This window comes from Orcinus orca, chromosome 15, assembly GCF_937001465.1.
Source record: "Orcinus orca chromosome 15, mOrcOrc1.1, whole genome shotgun sequence".
Classification (NCBI taxonomy): Eukaryota; Metazoa; Chordata; class Mammalia; order Artiodactyla; family Delphinidae; genus Orcinus; species Orcinus orca.
The window spans coordinates 42,956,731-42,981,611 of record NC_064573.1 but is presented as its reverse complement, the minus strand read 5'-3'; the positions used below and the strand labels follow the sequence as shown (position 1 = coordinate 42,981,611).

The window sequence follows — 24,881 nt, the reverse complement described above, 5'->3', positions numbered from 1 at the left end:
GCACGACTTTCTCTCCGAGCTCCCCCGTGCGTCTGTCTGCATGTACTCTGTTTTTCTAAAACAACGCCTTACTTTCCTTTCTACCTTCTGTGTCCTCGTCCATTTTTTTTCAAGGCATATGAGAACTGGGAACCAGACTCTAGCCACTGACCCGCGTGGTCTAGTGTTTAGGACTTAGCACTCTCACCACCAAGACCAAGGTTTGATCCCCAGTCAGGGAACTAAGATCTTGCTTCAAGCTGCTACTCACTGCAAGCTAGTACTCACTGCTGTCTCCAAAATCAGACTTACAGTAGGGTAAACTTCCTTGGGAATGGTGAGGGGAATCTGGTCAAAGACTAGACTTTAAAAGGATGAGTCTGGGAAATGGAGAATTAGGGGGAATAACTGGTTAACAATAGCAATGCTAACCTCAACCAAATTAACTGCTGTATTAAAAGTTGGGTTTAAATAATAAAATATGGGGGACTTCCCTGGTGGCGCAGTGGTTAAGAATCCGCCTGCCAATGCAGAGGACACAGGTTCGAGCCCTGGTGCAGGAAGATCCCACATACCGCGGAGCAACTAAGCCCGTGAGCCACAACTACTGAGCCCATGCGCTCTAAGGTCTGTGTGCCACAACTACTGAGCCCGCGTGCCGCAACTACTGAAGCCTGCGCACCTAGAGCCTGTGCTCTACAACAAGAGAAGCCACCCAATGAGAAGCCCACGCACCGCAATGAAGAGTAGCCCCCGCTCACCGCAACTAGAGAAAGCCTGTGCGCAGCAATGAAGACCCAAAGCAGCCAAAAAAAAAAAAAAAAAGCAAAAATATATAAAGAAATAAAAATTTAAAAAATAAAATATGGCACACCAAACCAGCCTGCCTCCATAAATCTATCGGAGTGATCCACTCATTGGACAAATACTTCTGAGGATATAGTTGCCGGCCAGCACTATGCTAAGATGCAGAGGTGCAATGGCGAACATGATGCGTGCCCTCGAGGATCTTAACTGTTAAAGGTAACAACACATCTTACTGACAATGGCTACACAGTTTTATTATGTTTTATTTAGGGTTATGTTCAGTAAAAAGAGCAATGGCTTAAATAAAATTAAGGTTCATTTGTTTTTCACCAAAGTTCAGGTAGATAGGCTACTACGTAGACTCCACAATCACTAGGACCACGGGCTTCTACTAATTGGTTTCTCCATTCTCAACACATGGCTTCCACCTTGTGGCTGAGGATGGCTGTTCTAGCTTCAGTCATCCCAGCCTGTGTTTCCTGGCCTTTAGCAAGGATGGAAAGAGAGAAGTGTCCCCTCCCTTTTGGGACACTCCCCAGAAGTCCCACATAATACTTCCAATTACATACCAGAGGCTGGAGTTTAGAAACGTAGCTACATCAACTCTACCAGAGAGTTCCTTATTCTGACCAGCCACGTGCCAGCTAAAGATGTGGGGCTCTACTATGTGAAATGAGGGGAGATGACCAGCACCGCCATAGCTTGTATAACACAATGCGGTAGGCAGCCCACTGGGAGCTATGGAAACTACTTCTGGGATTTAGGGGACCTTTGGGGAAGAGATCTAACTGGAATCCTGAAGGACAGCTAGGCTTGTCCTGAAGGCATGAGTGGGAGGGTACATTCCAGGTAGAGGGAGGAGTTTATATAAAGACCTGGAAGTGAGAGAAAGCACAATGCATTAGAGAAGCTCAAAGTCCTTTTGAAAGCTGAGCACAGAGGGCAAGGTTGAGGCGGGTGGGAGATGCAGCTAAAATAAAACTCACAATGAAGAGCTTGCTGGGAGTTTAGATTTTCTTTTTGGAAAATGAAGGGGGTCAAACAGGGAAATAACTTGATCACCTTTGCACTTTAGAAAGAGACTCTGGCTGCAATGTGGAAACTGGATTGGAGGTGGGGTAGCACAAGGGTTAGACACATTAGGTCACTTTCGTAGTAAACCAGACTAGCCATCACAGCAGCCTGGAGTCTGGGGGTAGCAAGGGAAGAGGAGAAAGGAAGACAAATGCACCTGGTAGGAGATAGTATCAAGAGGACATGGCGGCTCATTGGATGTGGAGAATGGGGGCGAGGAAGAAGTTAGGGACAAGTCTACGTGTCCTGGCTTCGATGTGGCTGATGGCGGTGGCACATCCAAGACAAGGAAGTTGGTAGGCGCATCAGGGTTTGGGAGGGTTGGGGAGCTCAGAACATGCTGAGGTCAAATGTCCAGGGCTACGGCTCAGAGAGAAATTTTGGCTAATAGAGAAATTTGTGATTGACCATCATGTTCAAAATGGTGGATCTAAGCTTACGTTTTAAATGAATTATAACTGACAAATGTGTGTTTGTGAAAAGTATCCAATTCCAAATTCCTATATGGTAGACCTAAATTTACATTTTAAAAGAATTATAATAGGCAGATGAATGTTTACATAAAGTAGCCCCTTCCAAGTTCCTGTATACAGGAATATAGGAATTACTACATTACATTAATTGTATTAGGTTATTACATTAGCAATAATCATTTATTTTTAAATCATACCTGAATTGCAGTTATCCACTTTCTGACTGATTCAACATGAAATATGCATCATAAAAAATTTAACTGCTAGGCAGATGGTCCCAATTTTTTAAATATTAAACTTAACAAGGAGTTTTCTCTGGGGGGGGTTGTAAAATCAAATACATTTTATTTTGCATTTTTAGATGCTTTTTAAAAATTAAGTTGATAACTTCCATAAATATTTTGTCTGCTGGTGGCTTGAGTCTGTTTATTTATTTAAAAATTCAGTTAGCTTTGGCTAAGTGAATAGTTGTACCTCAATTAAATGACAAGATTCATCAATTATAGGGACACGTGGCATGCATGTCATGGGTGATCTAGGATCCTTAACAAGGAGTTTTGAATCTCCCCAAACTGCAATTCATTTTAGACTAACAGACGTTTCCTAGATTTTAATTAACTTTCCTTGAGTCTACAATTCTGTTTTTCATAACAAAATAATAACTTTCTAAGAATAGCATTTATTATATAAGAATATTTTTTAAATTCATTTTATCTCATTTCTCTGGAGTGTTTTTCTATTATACAGCAATTTCTCTGTTGTCTTTCTTATTAATTCATCTAGTCCTTGAGCACTGTTGATTTTTAAATGCTTAATTACGCACCCTGAAAATTCAGGAGAAAGGTCACTTTCCCTATGATTTTCTATGCTTATTAACCCCAAATCCCAGGGAAGTGTGGACATAAAAAATAGGAGTAGAATCAAGCCCCCCCTTTTAATGGAAACCTCATTCTGTGCCCAAACCAGCTCACTCTTTAAGAAAATAATTAGGCCTGTGGAAGTGGTTGAAGAAAGGAAAACGAGCTTAAAAAGGACACACAAACGGAGCATCAGATTTGCCTGAGGAAAACCAGAAGGGTGTGCTAACATAAAAGTCAAGATGACAGTCTCTCCTGTCTGAGTTTGAATCTGAAGAAAAGCAGAGAAGGCAGGGCTGAACTAGAAATTACACTGACCAGCCATTTTTCTAAGAAAAATCTTGCAGTGAGGCAGAGTGCAACACTGCAACAACTTCTGCAGCTATTAATCCTAGTTGGCTAAAAAATAGCAAAGGCTAAAATTATCTATCTCTATCTATAGAAATATATATATAATAAAATTATCTATCTATCTATCTATATATATATAAAACCCTCAATCATAAGGAAACTACTAAGACACAACAATATCAAACATAACACAACCCTCTCTCCATGGGCCTCTTGCAAATGGGAACAATAGGTCGGGAACTCATTTCTTTTAAAGATAGGTTTAGAAATTGGACTAGAAAATATATAAAAAATACTACAAGGAAAAAGGAACGACAAGAAAAATTATCAGAATAATGTTGACACAGAGCAGACAGAATATGCAACCAAAGATACTGATACACCCATCAGATAAAAAAACAAACACAATGAACCAAACCCCTCTGTAACAAAAGCACAAGGCAGAGAGATACAAGATCACAAAGACAAGACGTTGAGAATGAGTTTTAAACAGCTACCAAGACCAGAGTGCCCACAGGACGTCAATGCCAGATTCCCACAGCACCAGGGAGGGAGGACAAATTCTGGGAGGTTCCGAGGCAGCCAGGTATACTGAGACAGAAGAGGCAGTGCCCACGATAGAAGAAGGGAGGTTTGGCCACCCTCCTCCCTAATTTAAGGCTTCCCAGCAGAAAGCTAGAGCTTTAACATTGTGACATTCAGAATGCTGGTTGTTAAAGTGCTTAGAAAATTTAATTATTGAAATCGAGGCTGTTCTTAAGATTTAAAGTGACAGGAGCACATTGACTGAAAGAGTTACCAACATTTCATTCAATGTTTCTGGGTGGGTTTGGGTGCATGTGTTGGGGGCAGGGGGAGGGAGGGAAAAGAATAGAATTGTTTTCTGCTGCATCCTATGAAGTCCTGCTCTTTCCAGGTAACAGCTACACAAGACAGGAAGACTGCATTTCAGGAGGCGGTGCAAAAGGGAGACAGGTTTGGGAGCCAGATGATGAGATCACCTACTGTGTGAAAGTAGGTCAGTGGGAAATGATGCCCAAGGATAAGGGTTGTCAAAGGACTTCTACCTAGATGTCTGGTTTTCAGTTTTCACTTGCTATAGGGCTGGCTTCAAGATAACAACCCTCCAATGCCACAAACCTTCGAGCTTCTGTTACACATAGAGTTTGGGTTATTGGTAATTCAGAGAGTGAAACAACAGAGCATTGTGTGAGGAAATGGGACATGTTTTGCCCATGAGTGATGTAAAGTACTTCTTGAGAATCTCTGTGAGAACATGCCACTCCCTCGTCAACAAGGGGAATTGATCCAAAAACATCAGTTAGAGGCAAAAAAACTAGATTATTATGAATCTAGTTAATGTGAAAACTACAGCAATTAACAGCAACAACTGGTAAATATTGATACTATGCATTCCTTCAGGAGATAATTCTAAATTCTATCATTACACTCATACCAATGACAAATTCCTGAGGAAACCTAAAAAGTTAACTTTTTTGTTGTTAAATATGTAAATTCATGATTTCCTACTCACAGCTGCTTAATTAAACGTTGGAAATTAGCTTTTAAGTTATTTGGTTTTAGTTATTTCAATTTTTAAAATAAAGATATTTGCCTAGTTTGAAATATAAATGGTGACAAAGAATATGGAGTGGAAAGCAAGTTTCCCTCCCACTCCTGTCCCACTATTATCAACTTTCCAGTCTAGAGGCAACCACCATGACTTGGTTTTTCTGTAACCCTCCATACATATAATCTAAACATCACGCAGTTTTCAAAATCTGTATTTAAATAGTAGCAACAACCAACTCCTGTGGGCTTAGAAGTCATAAACCATTCAAATTTTAGAAAGCATATTGTAACCTAGTTTTTTTTAATAGGTAGTAACACTCGTGATGCTTCGGGAAACCATATTTTTTTCTTGACAAAATAAAATTGTTGGATTTTTTACTTGTTTTAAGGTAAAATACTATATTTCAATGCAAGAAACCAGGAAATAAGAAAGTAGCATCAAACTGAGGCTAAGAGTAAAGGCATGATGGCAGAATTAGGTCACATGCTCCTTGATATATTACAACAAGGTTTAAACCTCTAATGAAAACAATGATTTTCTTTATAAGCAAAAACATACAAAGAGAGTCCTCAAATATCAAGAGATGACAGGATTTATACAGCATAACTATTACAGTACAAACAGTAGGTACCCATCATATTAACAATAAAATTTTTAAGTGATGACTATTAGAGAAATGTTAATTAAAACCACGAAGAAATGCTAATTAAAACCACTAACCCTGGCGGTCCAGTGGTTAAGACTCTGTGCTTCCACTGCAGGGGGCGCGGGTTTGATCCCTAGTCCGGGAACTAAGATCCCCGCAAGCCACATGACACAGCCAAAAAAAAAAAAAAAAAAAAAAAAAGCTAAGAATTACCATACCTATTAGAATGGCTAAAATAAACCGACAATATTAATTGCTGGCAAGAATGCAGAGCAACAAGAACTCTCATTCATTGCTGGTGAGAATGCCAACTGGTAGAGCCACTTTAGAAAACAATTTGGGAGTTTCTCATCAAGTTAAACATATACTACCTGAACAGTATGTGACACAGTACTCCCACTCCTAGGAAATCACTAAAAAAAACCAAATCAAAACTATGTTCATATAAAACCACAAATGTGACTCTTAATAGCAAGCTTATCTGTGACCTCCAAAAACTGGTATTAATTCAACAATGTGTATGAATCTCAAATGCAGTATACTAAGTGAAAGAAGCCAGAGACAAGAGTCTATACTGTAAAATGCTACTTATATGACTTTCTGAAAAAGGAACAATTATGGACCTGAAAACAGGTCAGTGGCTGCCAGGGATGATGGTCGGGGTAGTGGTTGGCTACTACCACTTGTAGTGTAGGAATTGTGTCCCCCCCCGACCCCAGTTCATATGAAGTCGTAACTCCCCAGTACCTCAAAAGGTGACCTTATTTGGAAATGGAGTCACTGCAGATGTAACTAGCTAAGATGAAGTCGTACTGGAGTAGGGTGGGCCCTTCGTTTGAAATGACTGGTGTCCTTACAAAAACGAGAAATTGGGACATGGACATGACCACAGAGAGAACCCATGCGAAGATGGAGGCAGAGATAGGATTATGATTCTACACAGCAAAGGACACCAAAGATTGCCAGCAAACTGTCCGAAGGGAGGGGAGAGGCATGGAACAGATTCTCACAGCTCTCAGAAGGAACCAGCTCTGCCAAAACCTTGATCTTGGACTTCTGGCCTCCAAAACAATATGAAAATGAATTTCTATTGTGTGATTCAGCCAATTTGTGGTTCTTTATTACAGCAGCCCTAGGAAACTAAACTAAAGGGGTGGCACAAGGGAATTTTGGGGGTGATGAACTCTTCTGTCTCTGAATCATGATGGTAGTCACATGATTACATGTGTTTGTCAAAACTCAGAAGTGTATACCAAAAGGAATGAATTTACAGTATGTAAATAAAGTGAACAAAAATTTTAAGGTAGTAGCTTGAAAAATGTAATCAAAAGATTTCATTGCTTGGTCTAGTAAATTCACATAGCAAAACACTTTCCTGTAACTTTCAAATATGAAATTCTGATTCTTCACAAATGTACTATTCATATAGTTGCTGTCTGAAGGGTGCCACACTTAAGTTAAAAATACTTTTTTTTTTTTTTTTTTTTTGGTCCCACCGGGCAGCATGCAGGATCTTAGTTCCCCGATCAGGGTTTGAACCTGTGCTCCCTGCTGTGAAAGCGTGGAACCCTAACCACTGGACTCCAGGGAATTCCCCCCCACCTCAAATTCATATCTTTAAATTAACATTAGCTATTACTGCAGCCAATGCCCAGGATCGTCTTGCTAGCACCTAGAACAGTGCCAAGGCAAAACCCTATTAATAACTGTTGAACGAATGACCCATTAGAAGTTCTATACTTGAAATCACTTTCAGTGAAAATGTTAGCAAAAAGGCACAATACAGAAGCAAACCCAATGTTTCCACTTCCCTAAAACCCTTAAACTTTTTGTCATGAGTAAAAGACTCACTTATTCTTGCTGTTTTCTTCCATTCTTTTAACAGGAAAATGAATTCATATGAATGCAAGTATGTAAATTCAGTTTTAAAAACTCATTTTTATCAAACTAAATGCCAGAATTATGAATATTTCTCACTTACAAAGCATTACACGTCATATTAAAGTCATTGAAGAGCTGTTGCCTGTTGGCACTGCGAATCACAAGATTCATTGCACTTGTAATAGACAAAAGATAATTTAATCAATTCTTATATTCAACTCAACAAGAATTTCTATCATGTGTCCCGCACCGTTCTAAGTATTAAGGGATGATATGAAGGGAGCAAATCTCATAGTTGATGTGCATGAGGCCTAAGCCTGCAATCAAAATAAAGCCTATAATCTTGAACAAAATTGGAAACTTAAAATAGTGTGGTGGCTGCTATAGATAGAATTATGGGTTTATGGCTCATACAGCCATTTGAAATGGCATCTATTAAAGGAGCTTACAAAGAGCATTCTTAAATGGGATTTAAGTAAATCATGTTTAAAAATAACAGATTATTGAGTGTTCACTACCAGTCAGTCACTGAACTAAGAAATTCATGGAATTTAGTCATTTGATCACCACAATGACCTAGTCATATGGGAACTATTGTTGTCACACTATACAGATGAGAAAACTAAGGTAGTTAAGTTACCTTTACTTTCCCAAGGTCTTGCATTTGGTAAGGAGCAAAGCCGTGGATTCAAATCCATGTAGGCTTAGGAGCCATTGGTATTAGATCTTCCAAGGCAGTCTTGTCTGCAGAGATTATGGTCCATTATCCACAAGTAAATTCATATGCCCCGAATCATAGCCCCTTACATTTTTGCTCAGAAAATATTACAACCTCCCTTTAAATATCTAAAATACTTAAGTATTACACTTGACATCTCTATCTTGGTATTGATTTTGAAATCAATGTTTTAGTTTATAATATTGTAACTTCTGTTACAAAATTTGAAAGATTATGTAAGCCAACTTCTTAACAGCCCCAGATTGTGACTTTTGGGTAACTGTGTGATACTTTAAAAAACTGCCCAAATGACTGAATTAAGCTGGTAAGTTTTCCTGTTCTCCACAATGCGTGGGCATTCTTCTGGTTTGAGTCATCTTGCCCTATAACGTCATATCCTGCTGGGAGGAATTCTCCAGGTACACTGGTAGCTCACCAACACATGATTTAGCCAGCATGCACTGGACACCAACCACGTTCTAGGAACTTTAAAACCCATTATCTCACCATATACCATACAAGAATCCTGTGATATAAGGAAAGAAAAAGGTTAAGAGGTGTGTCCATAGCCACCAAGCAGGGATGGAAGAATTCTTACCCACATATTTTATCAGAATTTTCATTGATTTAACAATGTTCCATTTTAGCCTCCATTTTAAATTGCACTATGACAAATTAAATGACTTTCTGATCAATAAAACTTTACAATGTCTGAAAAGATTAAGTTTCAGGAAAATCCATCTATCTTGATTCTCTGAATGAAGTAAAGACTACTGAAAAGTCAGCAACAGTTTTTTTTTAAAAAAATTTATTTATTTATTTAATGTATTTTTGGCTGCATGGGGTCTTCGTTGCTGCATGCGGGCTTTTCTCTAGTTGTGGCGAGCGGGGGCTACTCTTTGTTGTGGTGCGCGGGCTTATTCCTGTGGCTTTTTTTTTCCCCCAATAAATTTATTTATTTTATTTATTTATTTCTGGTTGTGTTGGGTCTTCTTTGCTGGGCGCCGGCTTTCTCCAGTTGCGGCGAACGGGGCTACTCTCCGTTGCAGTGCACGGGCTTCTCATTGCGATGGCTTCTCTTGTTGCGGAGCACGGGCTCTAGGCACGCGGGCTTCAGTAGTTGTGGCGCACGGTCTTAGTTGCCCCATGGCATGTGGGATCTTCCCGGACCAGGGCTCGAACCCGTGTTCCCTGCATTAGCAGGCGGATTCTTAACCACTGCGCCACCAAGGAAGCCCTGTGACTTGTTGCAGAGCATGGGCTCTAGGCGCACGGGCTTCAGTAGTTGTGGCACGCAGGCTGTTACTCCACGGCATGTGGGATCTTCCTGGACCAGGTCTCGAACCTGTTTCCTGCACTGGCAGGCGGATTCTTTTTTTTTTTTTTCTTTGACATCTTTATTGGGGTATAATTGTTTTACAATGATGTGTTAGTTTCTGCTGTATAACAAAGTGAATCAGCTATACATATACATATATCCCCATATCTCCTCCCTCTTGCGTCTCCCTCCCACCCTCCCTATCCCATCCCTCTAGGTGGTCACACAGCACCAAGTTGATCTCCCTGTGCCATGCAGCTGCTTCCCACTAGCTATTTTACATTTGTGGTGTATATATGAATATAAGAATATATATATATATATTCTTATATATATTCTCTCACTTCGTCCCAGCTTACCCTTTCCCCCTCCCCGTGTCCTTAAGTCCATTCTCTACATCCGGCAGGCAGATTCTTAACCACTGTGCTACCAGGGAAGCGCAGCAGCAACAGTTTTAATTATGAGGTATTTCCTGAGTTAATATCGTAACTTTAGGTTGGTAGATTACCATTAACTTGCCTGATTCTAATTCTCTGTAGCAGAAGAAAAAAAAGTCTAATGTGAAACCCAACCCCACTAAGTGTTACCTCATAAAATGCTAATTGCAATATTTTACATGTAAATAGAATGGCACTGATGCAAAATTGCACTTCTGGTGCCCTCTAGTGGATACAGTTGGTTTCAAGAATCACTTGCTAGGTTTTAACAAGAAACCTGCCTTAGAAAGGAATGAGGCATCCCTTCTCCCTACAATCTATCCTCTCCTTTCTCCTCTATTGTCTAGTCTTATCCAGGTTTCCAAGATATGCTGACAATGTCATTCAGTGCTAAAGCTAATATAACTTTATTTACAGAAACAGGTATTTACAAAAATAGCCACACCCACATATTTGGCGGCTTTTGCGCTACAGCTGGAATAGTTAAGTAGCTTCAACAGAGACTGTATGACCTGTAAGGCCTAAACTACTATCTGCCACTTTGCAGAAAAAGTTTACCAAGCATGTCACCAGTTATGAAAGCATGTCACCAGTTATGAAAAATGCTTTGTCTGGGAAGAGCTGGCTGGTCCCTATCAATATGTTTGGGAAACCCCCCATGAATGCACATGAGCAATAAAGAAACCTCTTTAATTTCATTTTATTCCACATTTCCCTAATTTGTTTAGTCAGGGAACTCCTTTTTCACCTAATACCTATTAACATCCTATTCAGTGAAAGGGAAATACTATTTTATAATATTGTGCTTAAATTTAAAATTCAAGTCATTATTACTACACTTCTTCTTGATATAAGAGGAAATTCTGTCTTGGAACCTTGTACCTTAGGAATCAAATGTTATACTGAGTATAATTTACTTTAAAATATTTCACCAAAAACAGTGTGATATATATGTAAGGTAAGTTAGTTTTAACCACCTAGGAGTAATTAAAAAACATTTCAAGTACCTAACCCAGGAGTGGTTATTTAGCCTTTGAAAAACTCTGGTCAGTCCATAATCCAGAAGTGGCTACCAAAAGCCTTTCAAATATGAGCTATCTCAGCAAATATTAGCACTAACAAGTTTGCAAATCAACATAAAGGACATATAAGTGGTGTTCAAGATACGATACGTGTACTGGCTAAAAATATTGTACAAGCTCCTTCACACTTGAATGAAAAGGGTTTAGGAATCTAGTCAGGCGAGTAGCCTATACTCATTGCAGTGGCATTCTTAGCCCAGGGCTAAAATTCAGTCCTGGTTCCAGGCATTAGGTAACCAGAGGATTCTGCCACCGGATTCTCATCTGAAGGTTAGCTGAATCTTGCCACTCATCATCACATCTGAATTGAGTGAACATTTCTGCCCAAAAAACAGGGAACTAGGACTCCCCCAAACATCTAAGGATAAGCCATACGACTTTCCTGAATATGCAGTATTTGTATGTGTAGCAGAATTCACTGTAACATACCAGCCAGCAGAGAGCCTAAGAGGAGAGCTGAGGCCAGTATGAACTCACACTCCAGCGTGTCTGGAACACACCGTAATTGTTAAAGTGCCCCCTTTCACTCTCAAAATGCCTCATTTTGGGTGAAAACTTCAGCAATTATCCTATCTACAGCTCTCATCTACCTGTACCTAGTAGAGACTACAAATATCTGTCCAAAAGAGCCTAACCATCGTGAATGGCAAAACGGACAATACCAAAAGCTAGTAAGTGGTAGCAGTTATGATCAATGGCCAAGAAATAAAACTGACAGGCAAGCTGGGATTGAGTGTCAATCCCAGCCTTTAGTGTGTTTAATTGAGCAAATGAGTTATTGTAAACCCAATTTTTATTTCAACTGTCCTTAAGCAGAAAATTAATCTTTGAGCAATTTGCCATGTCTTAGGGGCATATATTCAAAACACTGGCACAGCCACCCAGAACTTTTAAAGACTAGTAACGTTTCCATGATGTGCCTGAAAACTTGATAGAAACAAACAAACTTTATAAAAGTCTGCTGCTAGACACAGTGCTTCTAAGGCTCCCCAGGGCAACGTTTCCCAAAGTGTGGTATCTAGGTCTTCTCTTCTGAGTCAGAGCTTGTTAAAAACCCCACGATCTAAAAACAACAAACGAAACAAAACCCAACAACAAAAATAAGATTCCACACTCAAACCAGACCAACAAAAACTGATCGAGGCAGATAGACCAAATTGCTGGGGAGGTAGCCTCTGGAATTGCATTTCTGGTAGCTACCCCAATGATCATGCCCATACATTTCGAGAACCACTGCTTTATGGGGTCCTAATGGCTGGAAGATTCAGCAAGACACCTTACGTCTTGGCTAAGAGCAACGTGGATATCAGGACACTAACTTTTTCATGGTCTATGCTCATACCCTGAGGTGTGCTGATAAATGTTTATCAAATCCTCTCCAGGAAAAAAACTTTTAACTGATATAGTCTTTGTAGCACATAATTTACAAACAAAAATAAAATATGCAATACTCAGGCTTCCCTGGTGGCGCAGTGGTTGAGAGTCTGCCTGCCGATGCAGGGGACACGAGTTCGTGCCCCAGTCCGGGAAGATCCCACATGCCGTGGAGCAGCTGGGCCCGTGAGCCACGGCCGCGGAGCCTGCACGTCTGGAGCCTGTGCTCCACAACGGGAGAGGCCACAACAGTGAGAGGCCCGCGTACCGCAAAAAAAAAAAAAAAATATATATATATATATATATGCAATACTCTTTACTGCAAATTCCATATAGCCTATTGATTCTCACAAAGGACTTTTGTTGAGTTTTGCCGAGCTCTTGGATAACCAACCTGGGTTCCGATTCACAAATGAGAATAATTCCAGTATGATGCTGGCTGATATTTTTGTTTATGCTAAGGAGGAAGAGGAAAGTGAGACGGCACATCTGCTCCTGTTCACCAATGACATGAGCAACTTTGCTGACCTGGGTAACAGTTTTTGGACACCAGAGGAATATCTTCTCAATTATTTGTGCTATTCATAATGTGTTGCCTGCTACAGGCAGGCAACGCTTTAAAGTTTAACCTGCATTAACATTTTCTGCATGACTTTCTTAGTTTGAGAATAAACAGCAAAAATCAATACAGCAAGCCCAGATGTTCAGCATTTGATTTTTCCAGAGGCCAAAGTTCCCACTCTGGCCAATTTCAAGCTCCCAGAGCCAGATAACATGGAGTTGGGAAGAGATGGGATTGAATGCAGAGTTGGGAGGAGATGCGCAGGGGCTCCCCATTAGGTAGTATTACATAACTTGATTTTTCAGTAGTGTCTGTGTTTAACAGTCGGTTCACAGAAGTCCTGAACATTAATAACTGGCCCTCCTGCGTGTTGTGAACGTGTTTCTGAGACAAGAGGGAAGGGGGCAGGGTACAATACACAGCCCTTGAGAAAAACTGGATAGACAAAAACCGGTTAGAACTGATTAGGCCCAAGATGGTGGAAGAGTCAACCTCCACTGGACCTTGAGCCTCATTATGCGCTCACTGTAATATATTAGCATATGCTAAATGACACACCCACAGGTGCCAGGGCAGTTCCCAGGCTGACCATAAAAGGCCAAAAAGTGCGCAGTGGCCCTATTCCTGGAAATCCCCTTCCCCTCCCCCAAATAGTTGGACTAATCCTCCCGCTTGTCAGCCCATAAAAACTATCCACCCCATATTCTGGGGTCGCTCTTGCCTTCTGAGAGGGGCCGCATTCTGCCTATGGAATGTGTATCTCTCAATAAGTTTACTTCTTACATATCACTCTGCTGCTTGCTGAATTCCTTCTGCGCTGAGACATAAAGAACCTGAGCTTCATTAAGTCCTCAGACAAGTTGTGTGGATTCAGTTGGAAGATGGTGGGTTCCAGTCCCATCTGAGGTGTACGGTGTCACCTCAGCAGTGACTACACCTCCCTCTCACTCTCAAATTTGCTCTCTTTGCTGAACATTTTTTGCAAACCATGGCCCTAAACTTCCAGGAAAGAAATACGTGCCCCCAAATGTGACCTTCCTCTCCACCTTGCCCTACACGCAGGGAAACGCAGGGCGGAAGGCGTGGAGCAGCAGAAGAGATGCCCACGTGAGACGTGGCAGGCACAGACCAGCAACCCCTGCTCTCAACAAGAGTTGCTCTGCACCCAGGCTTTGAATCGTCCGTCTTTTTGAACCTGGAAAATGGGGTTTATTGATCTTGCCTCACTTTCGTGCAGTTCCCCTGGAGGGTTGCTGGGATGCAGACTGGAACAGACCCTGGAGTGGCACAGGGCTCGGGCTCCCACAGCTACCCTCTCGCCCACAGCCCTTCTCCTTCAAGGACAAGAGCCTCCCTTCCAAGCACTCTCCTCCCCTTCCTCTGCGCTTTGCATTAAAATTCCCTATTGCTCCCTCTTGCGGCCAAATGCCTCTTCTCTAGTGCAAAAAGTTATTTTTAGAGCAGACTTTCTAAGCAACAGATTATTAATAGTCTTCAAAAGATTTCACGTTGTTTTATATACTACATCCTGGTGGAATGTTAATTCAACTAAGACATACCATTCGTTCACATGTGAAAAAGAACACTCGTTTTTGCCTTTTCACAAACATCCTGTTACCAGACGTGTCCTTTCCTGCCACCAAGTACAGCATACTCAAGTAGGTGAGAAACTGAAAACTGTTCCAAGTTTTAGGAAAGCTGACATCTATCATAGCTTAAAAATCAAAACAAAAACACAGGGAGTGGGACTTCCCTGGTGGCGCAGCGGCTAAGAAGCTGCTGCCTATGCAGGGGACACGGGTTTGAGCCCTGGTCCGGGAAGATCCCACATGCCGCAGAGCAACTAAGCCCGTGTGCCACAACTACCAAGCCTGCACTCTAGAGCCCGTGCTCCCCAACCAGAGAAGCCACTGCAATGAGAAGCCCGCGCACCGCAACGAAGAGTAGCCCCCGCTCGCCGCAACTAGAGAAAGCCCGCGCGCAGCAACGAAGACCCAACACAGCCAAAAATAAATTAGAAAAAAAAACAACACAGGGTGTAGGGACAGACGACACATGACATGCAAACTTTTCACCCGAGGTGAAAACCTACAGCCCGATAATCCTGAGGAACAAGGGAATACTACCAAATAGGGTTGACCCTAAGCAAGATTATGAAACGGGCCAAGTTTTCCTTCAGCAACCTATCCCTTCCTCCTTCCCTTCTCCCCATTTCCTGCTCCTCCCACCAGCTCCCCTCACCTCCCTTCTAGACACTGTTGTGTGTCCCATTCCATTTCAAGGCTTGCCTCACTCTTATAGGCTGCCTGACAAATCTTAACATTTTAAAGGACAATGAGGGTGAGTTATTAGGGTACCTACAGGCAGTTGCATTTTAATGGAGTCTTCTGGAACTCAGCCCTAAGGGTATGAAGCTTTAATGGAACAATTTCACTTGATTCGGGGTGCACAAACCTCAAAATACTCAACACTCTAAGTAGCCGACTTATAAGGTAATTCCTATTAGGATGTATTTCCTTAGCTGTGTGATAAATGGACCCCGTTCCTTTCTGCTCCTACAAGACCCCACTGCAAGGCCTCAAGTGCCTTGCCTGTCACCAGGGCTCTGATCTACCAGATGTCTTGTACTTTTACAGTCAGGATGACTTTCTTTGTTTAGAGTGATTGCAGCTCACCCTTAAGCCCTGTCCTCTTATTTCCTTTCCACAGGGTCTTTCTGGATTCCGGTCTTCCCCACCTGCATCCACTCTGTACAAAGGCTTGACATAGATGCTTGACATAGCCAGCTGGAATTTAAGGCTAAATTTTCCATGTGCAGATAATTTGAAGTTAATATTGTCTAGTTATGCTAAACACACGAGCTAGGTGTGGTTTCACTTGCTCTTGTTGATTTGTATATTTATTTGGAGAATGAGTGGAAAGATTTAGATTTAGGCAGATTATCCTAGAGTCACCTGAAGTAAACTCTCTGGTTTTATTTGTCTGAAAATGTCTTTCACTTTCATTCTGAAAGGTATCCTTGCCATTTAGAATTTGGGCTTAGCAGTTAGTAGGGCATCTTCAAAGGGTTGAAAGAAACTATCTTCTGGCTTCCATTATTTTTGTTGAGAAGTCTGCCATCAGTTGAATTACTGCTACCACTCAAGTAAGTTTTGCCTTCTGTACTCAAGACTGTTTCTCCCTTTGTCTTTGATTTCTAGCAGTTCCACTATGATGCATCTGTATATAGGTTCCTTTACATTTATGTTGTTTGGAATTTACTGAACTACTTGAATCTGTAACTTGTTGTCCATCTTGGAAAATTCTCAGATTCTATACTGCTTCTGCCCTATCCTCTCCCCTTTCTAGGACTCCAAATAAATATGTAAGACTTTCTCACTGAATCCAGGTTTCTTACCTTTTTTTGGCCTATTTTCCATCCTTTTCTTCTCTTTGCTTCAGTTTTAATTATTTCTCCTAACCTATACTTCTTGTCTCAAAATAAGTCAAACATACGCTCTGCCTCTCAGCTGCTTCTTCCTAAGTGGGCAAACCTCCCAAGGCAAAGTAGGCCCAAATATCCTCTCTCTAGACTTTCTTCTAATGGATTTTGGTCCTCTAATAACGGACTATATTGATAACACTTTGTTTTTAGTAAAACATTTTCTTCTATTTTGTTCTGACTTTTTACTTTTCTCCAGCAGGAGGACTAAATTACCTAGTCTGCCATAACCAGCATAAGAGTCTGCAATGTGGTTATTTACAGTAGGGTCAATAAGCATAGATCTTCCTTTCTCCCAGGATATAAAAAGGTTATCCAAAATTGTAACTGGGTATCAGACATGAAACATTTAAAGACAAAATTCATTTGTTCATGTATAACACGGCCACCAAGGACTATAGGAACAAAGATTGTCATTCACTTCTAGAAACAAAGATAACGCTTTCTCAGGAAATTGATCTGGCACCTGCTATAATAATATGGTTGGCATTCTTTTTTTTTAAAATATCCACCTACCCATCTATTTATTCGACTGCATTGGGTCCTAGTTGTGACGTGCGGGATCCTTAGCTGCAGTGTGTGGGATCCCCAGCTGCGGCACGCGGGACCTTCTAGTTGCAGCATGCAGGAACTTTAGTTGCGGCAGGTGAACTCCTAGTTGTCGCACGTGAGATTCAGCTTCTGACCTGGGATCGAACCCAGGCCCCCTGTGCTGGGTGCACGGAGCCCCAGCCACTGGACCACCAGGGAAGTCTTGGATGACATTCATTTTCAATAATATGTTAAGTTCTCAGAATTTTTTAAAAAAGGCATCTAATAAATCTATACAGTGAATAGCATGTCTTTATTCTATTTACAGTACATTTGTTATAAATATAATACATTTTTGAAAAGCTGATTTTTAATTAACTTGAGTAGATTTATATTTTAAACAGATCATCTCAATTGTTAAAGTTACATAATAAAGAATATGATAATTTAAATGACAAAAATCTCATATTGTGAAATAGTGCACTGTATGCTGAGATGAATGGGGGGGAGTCAAACTCTTTCCAAAACTATAATCAAAGCATCAGAAAAAAAAGTTCTTCTTTTTACAAAGTTATGTATAAGCCATAGGAACAACCAGATACTGAAGTATGAAGACCCTATAACCAACGTTCAAAACTGATTTTAGAGAACTGTGTGAAGCAAGACAGCAAAGTCTGTATTTAACACTCTATAGAACTTCACAGTAAAGCTGGAATTTATAGACTAATGGCTTAACAGGAATATTGCCAACAAGGCCTTTTCTTCCTCAAAATCATCTCCTAATGTTCATATACCATTGATAAGTTGTAACAGCAGACTTAGACACTGGTTTTAAGTGGGGCTTAATAAGGTGCATGGATATGCTGAAATTCTGTATTATGAGCATGTAAATTATTACCAGGGGTTAAAGAAATACAAAAAAAGAATTTAAGTACTCTCAGTCCAACGTGCTTTGCATCATCAACAAATTGACAAATCAAAAGTATTTTACAATGATCTAACACCAACCTCCCAAACAAGTTAGGTATTTCAAATACTGCTGTAAAAACCATTCAGTAAAATAAAACTGATTCCTGTGGATTTCAGTACAAATTTGTAAGTTATCACACATTATTGATGATGATCAGGGCAGGCATGGAGCTCTGCTGACTTGTTTCAAACACTGTAACTTGGTCCGATAACTTGGCAAATACCCTAGGAGTTCCAAGGTTATAAACACCTGTATGGACAAAGCATGCTTTCAGCTGCAAACTGTGAAGCTCCTGGCTTTTAAGATGAAGTTTATATTGTGTTTGTCCAAGCCATGTAAATGATCCATGGATTTCCAATGCTTCTGGGCTAAGGGAGGAGGCAAGTAGTAAGTTGGAGAATTTTTTTCTTCATAAATTTTTTCCCAAAGTCCCAATAACACATCCCTTTCATCTAGCAATTCTATTTCTAGAAATTATTTTATGACACCAACTGTATTAATAACAATAACGGCAATAGCTAACATTACAATTTCTATAATAGCTAAAATTTATTAACACTTACTATGTTCCAGGCACAATGTTAAGAATGAATTATCTCACTTAACACTCGCAACAGCAGCTAGTAAATAATGGAAACTGATTTCAAACCTGAGCTTTTAACCACTTGGTTATCCATACATAAAAATAAATGTGCATATAAGAATGCTTATAATATTGAAATTGTTTATAATACTGAAAAATGGAAAGCAACCAAGGGTCTACCAATAAGGCATTAGCAAATTAATTTATGATACACATAATCATACACAAAATGTTTGGATTTCACACAGCTAACCCAGATCCTGTTTGGAGTGTTATACAATAATAATCAGTATACGCTTCACACTGCTTTTCTAAAAACCCCAAAATTTCTGAATTCTGAAAAGCATCTAGATCTTGGAGTGCCAGTATGGACCAGCATTTTCGTTGTTGTTGTTGTTGTTAAGCATTATTTTATAAATCAGAAAACAAGACAAAAAAAACTTCTATTCTGAACTTGCTGATTTTCTATTTTAGAGTTCTTTATCACCAACAAACTTTTATAAAAATTGTTGTCTCTGGTCAAAATAATTTGCTGCTTTTGGAAATTGCTTTCCATTTGCCACTATTGAAATTCTAAGACAATCTTCGTTAAGTCTTCTCTAACACTTCTTAATACTAAACAAAAAAATAAAGGCATGCCTGAGTAAACTTTCTCTATGTTAGGTAATTATTTGTATAATTTCAAAATATTAAATTGCTTTCAAATCAATCTTTAACTGCAAAATAAACTTGCCCTGAATAAATCTTTACCTTGTTGTTTTATGCCTAAGATCAACTATTACATCGACGTCGGCCTTTGAACAATTGGAAAGTAAAAGAGTCACTGGTACTAAACAAAGGCTGTGGAAAAAAAATAAATAAAAAAGGTTAGCGGGATATTAAAAAACAACAACAAAAAAAACCCACTTTCTTGAAAATAAAACTTAAGAGTACCTAATAGCATAAGCTCCTCAAAAACAATTAGATTCAGTTAAGGAAAAAAACTGAATTCTAAAATCACTCAAGCCAAATTATTTGCATAAACAAGAAGTAAAACATATTAATACAATGCCTGAATACTAAATACCAGAATATATACATCTACAAAACCATTTTATTTATATTTATTAAAGCTAATCTGAAAAAATAACCAAAATGTTTCTAGGTGGTTATTTCCCAAAATGCAAAACAGAATAATCGCAACTAAGAAAGATCAATGGAGATAAAAAATCATGAAAATGCCAACAACTAATCCTGTTCTCTATGCTTCGTGAAAGTTACTTAATTTTGAGAACTGACATTTGCTCTTCTATCAAATTTGCATAAAAGCCATCACGTTCGGGAGAATATGATAATTATTTCTGTACAGCAAGTTATGAGGAGAGCCCTTTCAAGTAGACACATTTGCTCAGTTAACCTAATTTCTGATCTCACTTTATAATTAGTAAATCACTAAAGCATAGGAGAAAGGACATGGAGTGATAGAAGAGGACCTAATGAACAGACTGGTGCAGATTTAAAATCAAGAACATAATAAATGAACGTATCTATGCACAAATGGTTACATACTATTATTGAAAATAGTTTACTCTATTAACACAAAGAACAAAGGGATAGTAAAAAAGAAAAAAGTAATTCTATAAGCTCCCACAAAATTAACTTTAAAATTCTGCTCAGATAATATATTTTATGCTTTCAGAAATTTTATATCCTCTTACTAAGAAATACTTTCTGAACCATACTGCAAATAACAGATTTCCCTAAACAAAAACTAAGATAATTTCAAAGACTTATTCTTAGATTGTACCGGTGCTATGCCCTTACCTCCTCCACAAACTTCTAACAAGGAAAAGAGGACAGCAAAGACTACCGAATAGGTTTCCAGTCTAGAGCACCCCATTAAGTTAAATTCCAATCGCATAATTTGTAACCCAAAGCAAAACCTCAGAAACTTTGCTATTCTGTTACCATTTGGGCCTCAAATTCTCCATGCTTTATCTAAATGCTTCTAGTAAAAGAAGAAATCAGAACATCTGGATGTTTCTTAGCCCCAAAATCATTACCTTCATTCCTCTTCTTCCTCCATTCACTGCTTCAGTGAATAGCACCCCCATCTCCCCAGCAAACCTTAGGCATCATACTAAGTGTTAATAAGTGGGAATGGGGGCTACTGCCTCACTAGCCCCCATTCCCAATTTTCTACTATTCTTCACAAATTCCTGTCAATTTATTTGATTCATATCTTTGTTATCTCTGGTCACCTGCTGTTTCTCATATTCTCATTCCTCTGCTGCCCTGTGTTCCACTGCTATGACCAAACCTCTTCCCTGTCCCATCCCTCCCACATTTCTATATCATGAACAACACTCCTCTAGATCCTCAGTCTCCTCTCTTTATATGTCTACATCTTACTTTAACTGAAATTTGGCTGAGTACACAGCTTCCTCTGCAGTCCTCTCAGTAACACATGCTGTTCTTCTTCCAATATCTTCCATATCTCTAGCCAGAATGTCTCATTAATATAGTTAATACCACTTCTTGAGTTCTTCCTCCTACCTCTCCTATAAAAACACCTCATTTTTTTGGTCATAAACTACTCCAAGGTTTTTATTCTTTTTTTTCTGTCCCCATACTGACAAACTAATACCAGTGACAGTAACTCAGTACAGCAGAGATTCTTTGGGGGAGGGGGATGGGATGAGTCTTTTGAAATATCTGCTTCACCCTCTTCCCCCCACCCCAAATTCATCTAGTATATCTGTCAAGCAGAGGCCTACCATCTAGACAGGAAACATTGCTCAAGATTTTTCTTCCATATCATCTTACTGGCTTCATTTATTAAAAGCTTCTGGATGAGTTTGCTTTCTTCTTTTCAATCCTGAATTTTGTCATCTTTTTGGAGAACTTTACTGTCAAGGTAGACAACTCACTCAACTCCTTCTCAAACCCTTGATCTGTCACCTCCATGACCACCAATACTATTCAAAACTCAGCCATCTAACTTCCATGACCATACTGTGAATTTGTTTTAGTCACCTAAAATAACTGCCTCTGAAATACTACTGAGATTCTCCACTCTCTGACCACTATCTCCAGCTCTCTCACTCAATTACACTTCTGATCTTTAGTTTCACAAGGATGCCCAATCACTTGACCCTCTACTTCACTGATTCGCAATCCTGGTTACTGTGATAATAATGGTAATTATTGTTTAGCAGTTATTCATTCCCCTCACCTCCCACTGTGCAACGGTGGAGCATCCTTGTTGATTGTGAAGGAGAGGCTATTTGGCAATGGAAGATTAATGACTCTGATGCAAACAGAAGCCTTAAACGTGCTACTGCAATGTGGCTCACTTTTTGTACTCCAGAGATATGCCATGAGAAGAACATAACCCAGCTGGCTGCTGCCCATTTGGACTGACCCCAAATGTATGTGGCACAAACATGAACCCAACCAACCCACAGCCTGAAGCAGAGCTTCAGCCAAACTGTCATTGGCCTGCAGACCCATGAGCGTGGGAATAAATGCCTTGTAAACTACTGAATTCTGTAGTGGGTTCTTACGAAGCATTATTTAGCAATAGAAACTGATACAGATTCACTCTGGTATCATCTGAGGATTTATTTAAAATATATAGACACATAGGTCCTACTCCCAGAGATTGTGATTTAACTGGCCTAAGTATCAGGATTTTCAAAAATTCTTCAGGTGATTCTAATGTGGAGCCAAAGTTGGAAGAAACTGCCATATCTTATCCTTCTCAAATCTGCCTTGTTTTCACATACTTCCGTGCACAGTTTTGATTCTATGATGCTTTATTTTAGCCCACTGCTCTCCTTTTAGTTTGATCAAAACTGTCCTGTTTCACACACTTCCCTGAACTGCCTAGAGTCTATGATGCTTTTTACCCTAATAGAAGCACATGGAGAAGTCCTACATATCCCAGCCTCTAAGGCATAGCCAGGGTTTCAACCACTAAGCAGCACCATGGCATCTAAGATATTCAGGAAGTACGTGAAGCAGGACAGGTTTGATAAACAGGGACAAAGTAGAACGGTGGGTTAAAATGAAACATTATGGAATCAAAACTGTCTATGGAAGAGTGGGAAGATAGGTTCACTAGGGATAAAACAAGAAATTTTTTCTCAGCTTTGGCTGTACATTAGAATCACCTGGAGAACTTTAGGTAATCTAGATGTCCAGCCCCCAACCTTCAGCCAATCGAATCAGAATCTCTGCGAGTAGGACCAAAGCATCTGTATTTCTTAAATTTCCCCAAGTGACCCCAGTGTGCCTCTGTCAGTCAAAGGCATACAGAATGACTACTGAGCAATTAAGACCTAGACAAAGATTTAAGACCAAAAGTATTTAAAAATAACTTAAATGGCTAAAATATTTAAAAGTGTGACAACAGAAAGTGTTGCTGAAGGTTATGAGCAGAGGGAACTCCCAAACACTACTAGTGCGATATACGAATTAGTAAAACTACTTTGAAAAAATTCCTAGATAAATGTGGGAAAAAAAGAGGGGAGCAAACACACATGCACCAGGAGATATATACAAGAATATTCAAGAGCATAAAGTTGAAATTTGAAAATAATCCAAAAGTTCATCAACAATAGAGTAGATAAACTAATTCTAATATGTTCAAACATATTCATTTGGCGATGAAAATTCCACAGCTTCGTCAATGGCTGATGAATAACATAATATTAAGTGAAAGAAACTGGACGTAACAAGAATATACTCTGTATAATTCCATTCATAAATAAAGTTCAAAAAAACCCACAGGACTTCCCTGGTGGTGCAGTGGTTGAGAATCCACCTGCCAATGCGGGCGACACGGGTTCGAGCCCTGGTCCAGGAAGATCCAACATGCCATGGAGCAACTAAGCCCATGCGCCACAACTACCAAGCCTGCCCTCTAGAGCCCGCGACCCACAACTACTGAAGCCCACAGGCCTAGAGCCCGTACTCCACAACAAGAGAAGCCACCACAATGAGAAGCCCGCGCACCGCAATGGAGAGTAGCCCTTGCTCGCCGCAACTAGAGAAAGCCCACGCAGAGCAACGAAGACCCAATGCAGCCAATAAATAATTAATTATATATATTTTTAAAAACCATGACAATCAAAATACAGATATGTAACACTTGGTTGGAAAATTATAAAGAGGAGCAAAGAAATGACTGTTAATACTGGGGATGGACAGGGGAGTGACTGGAAGGGAGTACACAGGGGGCTTCTGAGATTGCTAGCAATATTCTAATTTCTTCCCTAGATGTGATTATTTGGGTATTACTTTTGTGAAAAATAATCACTATGGCCACAAGTTTTCATTTTTGAGCACTTTTCTGTGTGTTATATCTCACGATAAAAGGGTTTAAAAATGGTTAGCACCATTTAAGCTACTTTTTAAATATTTCCGATGCTAAGTCAACATCTTAATTTTGCCCAGCACTCCTTCTGTGTGTCCTTGGCCAGCTCCTCATTCCTCTCAGTAGCTGTTCTCAAATTTCACTTTTAAAAATTCTCTACCCTTTATTCTCTTATTTCCTAGATTACTTTGAGTACTTAACCATGCTTCTATAAACTTCCGAAAAGTGAAGGCACTCCAATAATGTGTAAACTTGTTAAAATTTCTCCCTACTTTCATCTTTCCCCGTTTCCATAGTAAGGAGGTCCGTTCTTCAGTCCAAAGCTAATCCTGCCACTCTTTGGTGTATCTTTCCATCTATTAAGGATTCTGTTGCCCTTCCTGTATCCCATCATTTCCTTCAAGATCATAAATACATCCATATCTTACCTAGTAAAACAATAATATTGCATGGCTATTCCCTGATCCCCGTTCATAGCCCAGCTTCTTGAAAGGGTGGTCTACACGAGTATCTTTACTTACTTCCTCCCATTTCTCCTCAACCTACTATATCATGCTTCCACCCCCACTATATAATAACATTCTTCTCAAAAGCATGAGCAATTTCTTTACTGTCAGAGCCAATGAATGACTTTTCTGCAGCATTTAAAACTGTTAACTGCTCTCCCTCCTTGAACTGTTCTCACTCCGCCACTGTGATGCCACTTTCTCCTCATTGGTCTTTTCTTCCTAATTGTTTGATTGCTACTTCCCAATCAGTCTTCTTCGTGGACTTTTTCCTTAGCTCATCTCTCAAACACCACTGTTCTATAGGTCACCATTCTCT

The 24,881-nt window shown here is 39.8% G+C and overlaps 1 protein-coding gene across 7 annotated transcripts in view; it reads right to left on the bottom strand.

Moving 5' to 3' along the window:
• Positions 1 to 17,438: 17,438 nt before the first annotated feature.
• The window catches only part of TRAPPC8 (trafficking protein particle complex subunit 8), a 91,216-nt gene continuing 83,773 nt past the window's right edge, over positions 17,439 to 24,881 (bottom strand). For all 7 annotated transcript variants that reach the window (XM_004273717.2, XM_033435238.2, XM_033435236.2 and 4 more), the window contains 2 exons: positions 19,448 to 19,537; positions 17,439 to 18,482 (listed from right to left, as the gene is read on the bottom strand). In XM_004273717.2, coding sequence (XP_004273765.1) covers positions 18,248 to 18,482; positions 19,448 to 19,537 — 325 coding nt within the window. In that variant the 3' untranslated portion in view covers positions 17,439 to 18,247. The remainder of the gene's footprint in view (positions 18,483 to 19,447; positions 19,538 to 24,881) is intronic.